At 43.3% G+C, this 14440-nt stretch overlaps 1 protein-coding gene across 2 annotated transcripts in view; it reads left to right on the forward strand.

Annotated features, from left to right (window-relative positions):
* Nucleotides 1-986: 986 nt before the first annotated feature.
* LOC115023688 (serine/threonine-protein phosphatase 2B catalytic subunit alpha isoform) overlaps nucleotides 987-14440 on the forward strand; it is a 50018-nt gene continuing 36564 nt past the window's right edge. For both annotated transcript variants that reach the window (XM_029454885.1, XM_029454886.1), the window contains exon 1: nucleotides 987-1283. In XM_029454885.1, coding sequence (XP_029310745.1) covers nucleotides 1223-1283 — 61 coding nt within the window. In that variant the 5' untranslated portion in view covers nucleotides 987-1222. The remainder of the gene's footprint in view (nucleotides 1284-14440) is intronic.

Consider the following 14440-nt stretch of genomic DNA (forward strand, 5'->3'; position numbering starts at 1 on the left):
AGGTCGCCGGTGCCGTGTACCTGATGATGACTCATCAATGAAAGATCTGCTCTCATGTACATCCACACACTTCCACTCACTCACATGTTCTGAAGGCCTACTCTGATCTAACCACAAAGACAGGTTACTAAATCCTCTTCTGGGTCTGTAGTGAGTTCAACTTGACCTCAGTGAGATGTGTTATCACCCCTGCAAACAAACGGGAGTGAAATGTAACTGTTGTCCTGAGGGTGGCACTAGAGGAAAAGTATTCTAGAATCCATTACAGAAAGATCAGCAGGTCACTAAAACTATCAGGATTCATCTTCAGGGAACTATGAAAATCCAGAGCAAATTTCATGGAAATGTCGTCTTTAGTTAGAAGTCAAGATATCTTGCTTCGTCGTTGACTAAAAAGTGGAGAAAAAGAAAATTATACAGTTTTTTTTTGGAGTGGCCCCGATATACGGGAGCCTGTTTTAATGTGTGTTGTCTTTCTAAATTAAAAAACAAATTGGTTCTCTACAGCCCCCCTGGTACAGTGGTGGTCCCGTGTACTGAGGCTGGTTCTTTACTTCAGGACTGGTTTGAATCCGCTCGTTGCTCCATGTCATCGTCTCTCTCCCTTCGCTTTACTGTCAATTTCCAGCTGTACTAATAAAGGCAACAGCCAAATTTTTTTTTTTTAAATAAAGCCTTTCCAGGTAATTTCTTTTGGAGGAAATAGGCTTCCATACTGAGAAGTCCTGGGTCTAAATGTAATATATTATCTGCTTTTGTGGACATATTATGTAGCACCTTTATTTGTTTTAGTATCCTTTCATTCATGTATTTATTGTGCTTACCCAGGTACAAATATCATACATTATTCATACAGTTATTCACACCAGGACAGATTGACACAGAATCAGCCCTTCGATCAAAGTGAGTGAACAGCTGCCGCTCTCCGCCTATAGGAAGAGGCGGTGTGAGTTGTGGGCGGGCCCTGCGGGTTAGCATGTTTGACTGCACACTGCGCTCAGACAACTTGATACAGAGTAACAGTAAATCAGACAGAGCAGCTCCTACAGCACCAGCAGTGAAATTGTAACCCTGTTGCAAGTATTTTTGGCCGCTGATAGGACCGAGTGAGATCACTGCGGTCTCTTTTCTCGGATAGACTCGAGAGTTGTTCGGCAAGAGCAACGCAGGGACCGTTTTCAGTCTCATTTCTCCTATATCTCAATATTATATCACACTGGAAATGTCCGAAAACAAGCCGAATGATGAACCGAAGTTATCTACGACGGACAGGGTGGTGAAATGTAAGTGTAATTTTTCATGCCACGCTGAAACGAGACGCTGCCACAGCTCTGCCTCTGACCAGCAGAAGCATACTTGAAGAATTCACGGTCGTAGCAGCAGCAGCAAATGTAGACGCAAATTGTTTGCTGGCTATGGAGGAAGAAGGGTGTTAGCCGAGCTATGACAGCAGCAGTAAACTAGGAAGTGAGGCTAACTCCAGTTAGTGGACCAGAGCAAGAATATTTGGAGAAATGTGTCACATTCTGGCTGTGAGGCAGGATGTAGCCTTGTCTGGACATGCACTGTTTTCATGGTACAGCCAGCAGTGTGCCAGATACATGCTCATTTGATTCACACAGCTTTACAGTATGCATGCAGATATCGCACAACCAGTGCATTCAACCTAAGGGCGATTTTCCCTAATTGTGCATGCATCACCAAGCATACTTTTTTTTTTGTTGCCAAGGCTCCTTCTTCTTCTTCTTCTTCTTCACCATTGCATAACACTACTTGATGTCGCCTATGATGTGTAATCTCTCATTTGTGGGTGTCCATGGTGTGTCTTCAGTGCTCATGCCATATGTACTGGTTCCTCCTGCCTGTGCATTTTACAGGTCTGACATTCCACCTTTGCAGTCTACCATAATAATGCAGTAAAGATCATAATCAAGTCGACCTATGGGGGTAGGAGCTCTGAAGCCTGCCCAGTTTCATGTCAGTTAACATCTAATGTTGACTTTAACGACAGCACTCCACTTAAAGTTGCAGTGTTAAAGCCAATCTGTTAGAAAGTGAAATTTCTCATGCTGGAAGACAAACGCAAAGCCTTTTCCTCAGAAGCAAGATGACAGAATGTGTTTATTTGTGATCCAGCAGCACTAGTTGCAACACATCATCCTCTCGTGCTCCAGAACATCACAACAGGCATGTGCAGTGAGCACAGTGTGCGCATGAGTACAGGAGGGAATTTGAGTAATTTTATTCAGGCTCAGATGCAAGGGTTCAACCAGTTGAAATGATTAGATCACCGGTGACCATTAAACATCAAGATTTTGCTGAGAAATGCTACAGTGTTCAAAAGCCCATGACAGGAATCAGTGAGTTTATTAAAGGCTGAGCTCTGCCTCGCGAAGCTCTGTCGCAAATGTATCATTGCTTTCATTAGCTCGTGCCATTTGAAACGGAAACACAAAGGTCAAGTCTTTTCTGTATCAAGTACAGAGCTAACCAGTTGTGTTGTGGCTACAATTTGCCCCCAAAAAATAGGGTTCTGTGTGAAAAAAAGAGAGTCCCAGCATGTCTTGGGTGCTTCTGTGATGAATATTTCAAGAGATCATCATCCTCCTACTGTCTCCACCAACGTGAAGGGTAATGAAAAATAGATTTGACAAGTATGGGTTTTGAAGCGATTTAACATTATCACTGGGAGACTTGGCCGGTCATGTTGGATTTAAAGCTACTTTTCCCATTGTCACGCTGAGGAGATGCCATCGCATTGCACGTCTCAGCGCTGTATTTTCTGTGCTGCTCAGTGAAGATCTGCTTTGGGCTTAATCAGGTTAAAAAGTATTGAATAACCATTAGAGAGGTCTGTCAGGGAATCTGAGAGCCCAGAGTCTCAGCCTCACTCTTAAACCTCATGTTGAGATCCGCAAAGTAATCTAACTCATTATTCATTCAAGTTTGGAGAAGTCAGTGTTTTGGTAATGCATCAGTATTATGACAACACAGACGCTGGCTGTGTACAAAGCACCGCTCCAAAATAACTGCAGGCTATAGGTGTGAAGTAATTTCTTTTCAGCTGCCTTGTTGCCCTGCTGCAAGGTGTCAGTCCAACTTATCATAAGTGCTTTGCATCCACCTGTTTTCCAAAAGCATTATCATAATGCTCCTGAAAGCCACTGCCGCATAGTAATTACTCCTAAGGGTTTAATCAGCGGAGGCAGGAGAAGCATCATTTTCAGAAAGACAGAAGGAAACTGAAATATATGAGCAATGTGCAGCATGTAACCTTTACATGTAATGAGCTCCATCAGAGTTCTATAGATTTCCTGCTTGCTCGTTGGCTGACTGTTGCAGCTGTTTGCCCGGCGAAGCAGCGTTTATGTGAAGATTATGTTGTGGCTCAAATGATCGTCCTGATTATTGAGTCAGATATTGTGGTCATGATTTTTAACACACATATTTACAATGCGGCTTCAACTAACGACCTATTTATAGACCTGTTGATCTATAAAATGTGCCGAAATAGTGAAAATGTCCATCACGGTTTCTTAAAGTTGTTTTGTCAGTCCAAACCCAAAGTAGTCCCTTTTAATATGATAAGGTATATATATATATATATATATATATATGTACTGTATAAATAATTGTAAACAAATAAAAAAAATGTGCCACATTTAAAAAGTACTTTATGAAAGAAGTCCAACACATTTCTCTTCCAACATTAGTAATAATGTGGTTCTAGTAACACAAGTAGTGACAGTAGCAGTGTGTCGGGGGAGGGAGTGTGTGTAGGAGTGTGCAGGGTGGGGATGGATGTGGCTGAGGGGGCTGTGGATGAGCAAGTGAGTATGAAGGCAGATTTTAGACCGACTACTGCTGCAGCTTCAGAAGTTGGCAAGTGGCAATACTCTGCCAGCTTTACAGATAAAGATCATTTTAAGTATTCCGGGAGCATTTAATTAGTTTTGCAGAGTGCATTTGTAGCGTTCCTGTCCCAATTTCGGGGACGAAGTGTAAGGATTTCTAACTTTGGGGCTCTCTTGGCTGCTCTGTTCATCTGCAATGCTTGTTTGTTAAATACAGTGCGAGCAATTATTAATAACTAATGTGATGTGATGACACGGAGACAGTAAACATATCGTTGCTGAAGCCACACTAATTAATTCTTTCTTCTTTAGCAGATTGATTTGAAATGATACAGATTTAACTGAATTCTTAACCCCCTCGCTTTATCATGAGCAGAGAATTGCAGTCTGTTTACATTTAGAATTGCCTGAATATGTATTTACCCCCCACCCACAGGTATGCACACACAGCCACCTCAAACCGCATGCTAACTGAGAGAACTAAATAATGTTTTGTTCCTCCAGAATAAAACACAGCAATGCTTCCATCAAGGACAAACCTCTTCAGTTTACACACGCGCACTATTTTTGCCTCAACTTTCCTGCTATACTCGTCTCTATTAGAAGAAGGAGGCTCATTGTAAAAACATACCTGTCTGCTAAATAGAAGACTTGTCTCGGTGGATATGGACAAGCCCATGCATGCTGCTGGGTGACAGATGCAAACATAGACACACTCCTGTGTTGTGCCAGGCGGTGGTTTGTATTTAAATATGGGTAGAATGAGTAAAGCCATCTGCGGGCTGCCTGTAAATAGGAGATTAGGAATCAGAGAAATGTCACCGCAGCGGGAGGGATGTTGTAACTGTTGTGTTGGCTCATCTCGGTGCATGTATAGGGGGGAATGACATGCAATATGTCATGGTAACTGTCTAGACGAGATTGCCTCTTCTCGTCTATCATGTAGGCATCGGTACCTTGTTCATGCGCACACACACACACGCACATTGAAGCTTAAGAACTGATGAATATGCAGATTTCTTTTATTTAAAGAAGGCAGGCATGTTTGTGAGGGAACGTTCAAGAAACACGAATATACAACCTAAACCCTTTCCGGTGTTACGGCTGGACAACCCTTAGCTGTGGGGGAGTTTGTGAGTGTCAGTGTTGAGGGTAATGTGTTACTTCTAGCAGTAACAAAGTAATATAATGCGTTAGATTTATCCTGGGGTGTTTGAGCAGAACAGGATTTCTCACAGTTGTCTTCAGGTTGTAGCGCTCCAGTCAACTGCAGCTTTATTTTGGCGGGGGCTTGGTTTGGCCGATCGCTGAAGCATAGGCACAGAGAACAGCATGAGCCAATATGGCATCAGCTCCGTGCATTCAGACAATTTGCAGAGTGGTTTCTGGACAGTGACGGGCTTCAGGCCTTCAAATGAAGTTTGACATTTTTCAGAGCATTTTCAGCATCGTTTGACTCTAAACCAGGAGACTTCTGAAGTGGAGTACGCAGGTTGTTTGCTAACAGCCTGAAAGAATGCAGAGGAGGGTTCACCTTTTTATTAACCACTTCATCATTTCAGCTGCGGCTCGGGAAATGAATCTACTGCTGGACAGATTTAATCAGACAAGGAGAAAGATCATGTTGTGCACACAGCTCCTTTTAATTATCAGACCAATCAATACTTTTAATCAAGTGTCATGGATATACTACATTAAAGCCTTGAGTAACAGGCGGTGCAAGAATAGGGGAAATTGAACCACTTTTATTTTGTCTTTCTCGCAATCTTGTATAATGTGATTTTAATATCTTTAGGGCATTTAGAAAAATAAATGTATTTTCACTCTCAGGTTCTGCATGGAGCCTTTACACAGAAAGGTGTTTTTGTTTTATTTCTCACCTCCATTAAGCAAATGAGCTTAATTGAAGAGAGCCGTAATTACAGATGGGTAAATAACCGAGTTATATGCCACATTGTGTTTCCTGTGTTTATTCACTGTTGATCCTGCTCCGTGAAAGACAACCTGGCTAACTAAGTAAAGTACGCAGTGTGTGGATGAGAGAAACTCCAGCTATACAAATACAGCTGGAGGTGAGTCCAGGCCCCAAGGTTTATTTACACTCATTCACACACGCTAATTATAGACCACCTGGCTGAAAATTAACCCTCATATTCAACGTGGTTGGTGTCTGCTTGACTTGGTCTACCATAGGAAAAGAAATCTTTCATTGGATGTCATCTTGTTCTATAATGGACTTGACAGGATGTTGTGTTGTGTGATTGGTATTTGTGTAACGGTACAATACAAATTTGTATTTAGCATGACCTGCTTATGGGTCTATAAAAAAATGTGTTTTGAACAACACACACAACCAGGACAACAGGGGTTAAGTTTGCCCCAGAGTTGATGATGGCAGGCCTCTCAGTCTCTCCTGCCCACGTGGAGCGGATAAGGAAGGAGGATCGCTGCCTGGCCCACTCACTCAAAACACACTCTGCAGAGGCTGACCAGAGCCAGAGTCATGACTAAGGTGTGTGTGTGTTCGTGGGGGTGGATATACTGTAGAGGTGGTGTGTATTTGTTACCATGGCTTTGCTGTTTTTGTCTTTTGAATCAGGCCCCAGGGTCAACTCAAAGGACCACCAGATGACATTTCATTACTGGCAGTTGTCCCTTAGCAATTACTTTTCTCTGTTAATTGCAAGTAACATGTATCTTGCTGACCCTCCATGGCTTGTCGACAAAAGCAGACACACAAGGCGAAATATGGTACTGAAGTACTGTAGCCGAGGATAATGAGTATTTCACCTATACTTATGAAGGTAATACAATAATAACAGGGAGGCTCCGTAGTCTGAACCAAGACAGCTAACTCTTTATTGCTTCCACATTGTCCTCGCCCGCGGCGGCTCGTTACAGCTTCGCTTTCTCCATTCTTACCTTTCACAATAAAAGCCCTAGACTTATACACTGCATCAATGTTTACCAGCTGGAACTTAAATTCACTCAGAGCATTGCGCGAAGAGGTAACTCAACAAAATAGGTTTCTGTCTCTGCAAGGATTTAGCTTTTCTAAGCAGCAGTGTGACATGTGAGGGTGGAGAAGTGAATGTGTACGGAGCTGATCTTTACTTCAGACTTTCTCCGGTCCTGGTTGGATAGTGAAATGTATGAACACAATGTGGTACAATAATTTGCTTCTGTTGTTTTATGGCCGTCATTCAAATCTTCCACTGCGTGCCTGGCATTTTTAATTAATGAAATGTTTTTTGTCATTCAGTTTCCTTGGTATCGTTTCAGTATGGGTATCGAGATATGTAGTCAGGTATCGTATCAAAGTCATAACTTTGGTATTGTGACCACACCATTGTCCATGATAGACTGTAGCTTGCCAGCAACACAAGGCCGGTCACTGACAGTCACAACCCCCTGGAAGTAAAGCCACCTCGGAGTTGTCCTCTACAGTTGCCAGTTCAAGGGGAGCACGTTGATAGTTTAGACTGATAGCGCATCAGTCTGAGCTCAGTGTGCCTCTGTTAGCCAGATCGTGGAGAGGTTAGTGTGTCCCAGGGTTCCCATTGATTATGTGTCTGTCCAAACTACGCCGGGGAGCCATACATTACAATGACCAATCATTTGAGCTTTAATGCCGTCCCGCTCCCTATCCGACCATTAGGAGTAGAGGCAGGGCTTGTTGACTCCTATTGCAGCTTTTTGCTGTTAACTGGGACTGTGTCTTATGAGCGGTTGCATTCGGCTTTATTGATTGCATGCAGAGAGATCCTGTTTCTCAGTAGACTGTAGTTGATGCACTAGCTATCATGCTCATACATGCATACATACATTGTGTGTTTTCATACGTGCGGTGATGACCCTAAACAATGTCAGACTAAAGGAAGTAGCAGGAACCTCCCTTCCCACAGTTTGAAATTGTATTTGTGTACAACTTACTTGCAAACTAAATTATGAAACCCGTGGGAGACGTGTTGTTTCAACAAGCTAATCTCGACTCTGTGTTAAGTCCTGAGCCCAAGATGTGGTCCCATTGTTGGTAATTAATGCCTTTGTCACACCCCAGTCCTACACACACACGCATGCTTGCAAGCTGTCATGTTTTTTGGCAGCTTGTTCGTTGCTTTGCTATATCATGCAGGCCTTTTCTAGTGGCCTAGCCCCACAGAAACTGGCATGGGTGAGGAGTGACACACAAGCTCACTGCCACACAGTTACTGCTGTGAACACAAGTACGGGTATGTCCATGACACAAGAAGACTAAAGAGTACAATGTCTTTGACAGATTTTCTACCAGACGGGCCAGACAGTTACTTAGTCAGGACTGTCGGTTTTTTTCTGCCCTGTAAAAATATGAGCCGTACTATACAAGGCCGATTATTTTCTTTTTCACTGGCACAACTATATTCTGTCTCTCTGTCGTGTATTCCAGCAGCCAACCTCCAACCACACATTTCTTGTCTTTTTCCTCTGTTTAGTTGTAGCTGTGGTTCTGCCATCCCTGCTTTCAGACATGACTACATTGCATCCTCTAGACAACCATATGCCAATCATTCAGCATTTCTTTTCATTCCTATTTGCACTCTCGCTTGCTCACGCTGCTGATCGACTGTCAGGCCCATGTTGTAAGACCAAAACACCCATAATGCTTCAGGCCCGTCTCCCTGTATAGAACGTAATCTGATCCCCCCTGGAGGAATGTGGCAAGCCTTGGGGACGGCCAAATCGAGGTACCAATCTGCTGGTCAGCCGGCAGATAGTGTATCTTCAAGTGATTTTTAAGCCAGCACTTCAGCAGCAATTGGCAAGAGTCAATCAATTTAGCATCTCCCCCCAACCCCCCCCCCCCCCCCCCCCCCGGCCAGACAAAATTCACGTTTTATTTCTAATTCAAAGATTTCATAATAGTAATGTTTGAAGTCGTAGTTTTAAGGGGTATTAAACATTTGTTGAGTACTATCTATGTTGTAGGCTAAGAGGGCAGGGACTTTGTCTAACAGATGGTGTGTATAGTGCAGAGCTATGCACTTTCACATCATTAGGCTACAAACCCGCATGGGATGTCTTTCTAAAGCCTATTTGCTGTCGATGAAAGTAAAAGTAGTGTGTTGGAGAATCAGCAAACTTCCAGTGTATATGGCAGTGAATGGTTTTGTGTCTGTGCAAGAAAAGGTTAACCCTCTTTGAAGATAAAATACAGTTCTTCAATGCAACTTGTACTGCATGTTCAGTCTTTATAAAGACATGTAATGGTGACTCGTGTAATGGTAATACATGAGAGGCACCAACTGAGGCGAAGGACAGCTGTGCAGAGGAACATGCAAAGTGGGAATGTCTTTGAAAGTTTACAGAAGTAAAGAAATAATAAAGCTGAGTTACATTATCTGGTCTGTAAATGTAAAAAGATGTGGATGTACAGGAAGGGCAATGTAGAAGGCCTTTGACCACACCAGAGGAGAGTCTGGGAGTCGAGACTCCCTTCAGGCAGTCAAGCTGTCAAGTGTCCCTTTCTGAGTCCTGAACTTACTCTCTGGCCTGATCCTCGAGGACACATGCCCTTTGTAGCCGCCCTGTTTGGCCCAAAGGGATCAGTGGTACGACCTACGCAGTCCTTTACCACTTAACCCACACAACCCAGCAGCACCTAGAGTTTTATAGAGGCCCTGGCCCTTACTTACACCTCTTATCTTTGATTGGACGCAGAGATGGCTTTCGAATGTGATGCTTTAACTGCCTTTAATCTCATGGCTTCTAGGAAAGCCTGCACAGATGGTGCCTTCAGCATAATACCCTAACTCCGCTAGTGAATTTTGAAAGTGCTTTCTCTGCAGTATGGAGGTCAGGCTAGCGGCAGAGAAGGATGATTTACTTTAGAGCCACTTTTAGCCCAGAAGGGTTGCATAATACAGTAGCAGCTACTTCAGGGGTTCCGTCACTGCTTCTCCTGATACATAGAGGTCCTCCAGGGGACCGGGAGTGGCGAGACAAGGAGTGTGTGTGTGTGTGTGTGTGTAGTGTGTAGTGTGTAGTGTGTGTGTAGTGTGGAGTTATATCCCTTGCTGACTCTGAATTCCTTTAGTCTTTATAGAAGTAATTCCTTTGTTGCCCTCCCTCCTATTCCAGCCCTGTGTCGTGTTTTTGCTTTTCTTTCTTGGCAGTCAGGTTCACCTGCTGGCAGGAGAACCCACCACACCCGCACAGTCATGGCCTAGATACAGAGATTGGTTTGAGAGGTGGGCAAGGGAGGAAAGGAAGCAAAGGAAGGGGACTCTTAGGGGCCTTGTTGACTTGGCAAGAGGTGGGAGGAGGTGGCTGGCTGCGCCATCCCATTGCCTCACCACCTGTTCCTCAGAAAAACCACAGTCAGTCTGCCAGAAATGAAAACTCAAACATGGATCTCTTGGACACAAACATTCAATGCCAGAAAGATGATTGTTTCAATATAAGTTGTCTTATTATACTTGAATTCTAACCCCTTAGTGTAAATTAGATATTTTATTTTTATTTATTAGATTTGTGTTTGCAACTTCTGACCCTCCCTTGTCCTTTTGACATCGCATCAAGGAATGCCATTTCACATATGTGATGGGGCTATTCTAGTATGGCTGACAGGGTTTGCCTCAGTTCACAGATCATCGTGATAGTAGCAGGGAGGTATTCAAGCAGGTAACCTCCCCAGCTGAGAGCAGAGTAAGGGAAGGGGGTTAATTAATGATGAGCAATGTTATCTACAGTTCAGGTAGAGATTTATTTGGGTCAGCCTCTTGTCTTGTGGGCTTTACCAATTGTAGGCGCAAATATAGACCGGCCTCATCCCTTCTGTATGCGTGTAGTAATTGCATTGTAGAAATGCCAGCATCTCTGCTGCTAACGAGCCCTCCTTGAGAGGTGCGATCACGCCTGTTGAGGCATATTATCTCAGAGGCAAGCTGTGAATGAGTACAGAAAACACTGAAGTCAGTTGGAGTTTCTGCAACATAACAATATTGTTCTATTGCATACCATATTGTATCGTATTAGATAATATTGTATTGAATTTGGTTGTGTCAGGAGTCAGGTAATTGTTATTTGTAAGTTGATGTGGTAGTACAACCAGGACTTGACCTCCTGCTGGTGTCGGACAGATGTTCATAATGGTCAAGGTCTCGTATTTGGATTCCTTTCTAGATGTTTTTTTCTCAGTGTTGTACTCTCATGAACAAGACATATTACGCCCTGAGACTTAGGTGTATTCTACCAGCTTAAAAAAATGTTCAGTGTTCTCTCCAAAGGGTTTACATGTGTGGATTGAAATATTTAAAAGCGGCTGGAAAAGAAGGAGCCACAATATGGCTCTTGACAGTTGACAGTTGACTGTTGCAGGCAGTAAAACAGATAAAACATTCAGTAGCAACATTTAAAAATGAATCCCAGGTGCACTATGTCGAACTAATGTGTTGTGGTAGCATACTGCGATATGTTTTTACTACCCTGTTATGAAATCATCATAGTATTGAATGTTACATGTTTAACTTCGTAGCAAAGGTTTTTTTTGACACCTAGCTAAACTGCACACAGTGCATCTGTATCGTGTCCAGCCACCCGTCTGCATGTCCCTACACACTCATAGAACCACCAACAAGAAAGCTTTGTGAAGCTCTCTCGGGTTAGTGGGGACATATGTTCTTCTCCATAGACCTGTGTCGTCAGTCCTTCCCAGTACAAGCGCCAGTTGACAGCATGATGGAGAGTGGTGAAGGACTCGCACAAAGGTAGTTCTGTCCACGTGTAGGGCCAGGTTTTTGTCCAGACTGGAATCCAAACACGCCCACTAATTCCTCCTTAGCTGCCTGACCTTTCTGTTTACCATCTGAAGAAAAGGTTGAAATGGTAGCCTTGAAGCCCTGCAGGAAGATGCCACCATTGAGACATAAACCAGACACATGATAGCACAGACCTTATGGGTAGCCTTTGATTTATGAATGACAAGTTAGAGTTGTGATCAGGTGTCATATTTGCAATATGAGAACATTGGATTTTTGCCTCTGCATTTTTTTCAATGGCCGAGCAAATTCTTGATCTCACGTTGTGCAGTTTAAAGAACAAAGACTAAAGCTTGCTCAAATCCACTTGACCCAGAGAGCATACATTCTGCACATTGCTTTGCTTTACTTTGTTTAGGTGGTAGCTCCTAGTGTTGCTGGAAAGGAAGCAATTAAGGATAAACAGACCTAAATGGGTAAAATCAGGGATTGACTGGTCCGAACAGGCAGTCATTTAGCTTCCTCAAGATTTCCTGCATTTTATATCACATTAAACTGAACATATTTTGGGTTTTGTACTGACTAATCAAGACATTTAAAGACATCACATTGACATTTTTTTTGACCAAATGATAATAACCGATTAATCTAGAAAGTAATTGGCAGATTAATCGATAATGACATTTGTTTTTGCCCTAACTGCCAATAAGAGTCGGCAAATGCTAAAACAATGTGGCTGCAAAAACCTTTGTTGTTGGTCGCCCCTAAAATGCTCAATGGCAGCTCAACGGCGTCTTTATAGTCTGTTTGTTGTGTCAGGGCCCTAAAATGACAAGTGAAGCAATTGGCATGTTGCATTCAAGCTGTGTTTGTCATGATGGCAGTCTTTTAGGCGTAGTACATAACACTGGGCAATAGGCAGATAAGTGTGGTTATGAAAATGTCTGGCTGTTAGGTGCCACAGGTTTCATTTGTGGGAATAGCTTGCATACAGCCGAGCATGCACCCAGTGCACCTCATCTTCCAGATCCTTTCAGCCTCCTCCATTGTTCCGTCTCTGCTATGCTCCAAAGCTGATTACAGCGCCTTCTCTAATGAAAGCTAATCCTGTGTCACGGCATTGTGGAGGAGGAGTAGGGGGGCAGGCCTCAGCACGGCAAAGCTAGCAGGGAATGTCTTCTTCTGGCCTGTCAGAGTGGCTTTCAGAGGAAACGCCAGAGAGTGTTAACGTCTCCGCAAACCTGGAAATCTGCAAAGTGTTCTACATTGAGATTGAACCTTTTTTTGTGCTGGTCTGTTGGCCCGTCACACCTCACACACACAACACTGCCCACACTTGTAATGGCCTGAAATAATGCACTTTATCTATGTTCAGTCCAGCCGTTCATCATAGCTTCTTAGTTAGAACTGACTTGTCTAAATGACCTCAACAGGTGTACCTAGAGTGTACCTAGAGATTACTAGATATTGCTGTTTCACTTCAGGTCTCTCTGACCTGTGTGCACCTTTATCTGCACAGCAATGTAAACCCTGTCTGTATACTCAGTCTGATTACACAGAAATGTTTACACATCAAGCCAGTTTCTTGAATCAAGCCGTACACAGTATGTTGAGGTAATTCAAGGTGGACACTTGAGACAATATCTTTATCCTTATACATCGCTTCACAGCACTTGAAGTCAAACCAATTGCACTTCTAGATATTGATCCCTTGCACTTTTGTTTCCATGAAGTAATGCAATCATTTGAATTTGTCTTCCTGTATCTTTGATGTATTAGTATGTCATCTAGAGCTGGTTTTAACATTTTGTTTGAATCTATGGCAGCTTGTATAGAAACTGTGGTTGTGTAGACTTTATAATGGCAAAAACTCATCGCGATGACAACATGCGTGGTTTTTTCTTGCAAGTATTACGTTATCGGAATATTTAACAACCTTATTGCATGTTTTCCTTATCGTGCAGCTCTAACCAGTATTGACACCAAACCTTTTTAACATGATTTATGATGTAGATTTAAAAAGCATCAAGGCAGAAGGAATCACTGAGACAGAAAGAGACGACATGATTAAATGTTTTCCTACATTTATCATACTTACGAGTTGAATCTGACGTCGCTGTATGAAACAAAACCGCCCGTGTTGCTGAGTGTCTTGCTCAGTGAAAAGTCGACTCCATCCAAGAACTGTAAGCGCCGCTATACCTTAGATATGAAATGAACGATAGCTCTTTCATGATGTCAATATTTAATATGGCTTTCTAGACAGCGGACTGACTTGACTGTCTGTCGTTCGGTCAATGCTAATAATGTGCTGTAGACCGTTGGTGTGAGAATGGTGCAGGATCCCGTCAGTGAAGTTGTGGATCGTTTTTAAGAGACTGACAGGTGCTCTTTCCCCTGTTTGCACCCTGACCCTTGATGCGTTTTTATTTCATTGACTGATCTTTCCCCCTCCCTGACTCATACACCTCCCCCACTCCAGCTCCAAATCACTGTAGTCATTTGCCAGCCGTGATCCAGGTCGCTGCCGGCCTCTCACTGTGCCATCGATCGGCTGCTGCACTGATGGCTCGCCACACACCCCACCACCACAACTACCAGAAAAGCAGTGCAGGGAAGTCCCTTTAGAAAATACCCATCCTCCCCCCACCACAGCATCTGCCGCCCACTCCCATCTATCCATCCTTAATACATACATACATTCATCCATCCCTCCGTTTGCCCACACCAGCCTCCCACGCTTCAGTCCTAACCTCACTAATTAATCAGGGACTTAGTCAGAGTGCTGTCTGAGCACCGGTGCATTTTGATCACCTGCTGCTGCTCCTGCTTTCTACATCTCTCATCTAA

This window comes from Cottoperca gobio, chromosome 18 (genome assembly GCF_900634415.1).
Source record: "Cottoperca gobio chromosome 18, fCotGob3.1, whole genome shotgun sequence".
In the NCBI taxonomy this organism is placed as follows: domain Eukaryota; kingdom Metazoa; phylum Chordata; class Actinopteri; order Perciformes; family Bovichtidae; genus Cottoperca; species Cottoperca gobio.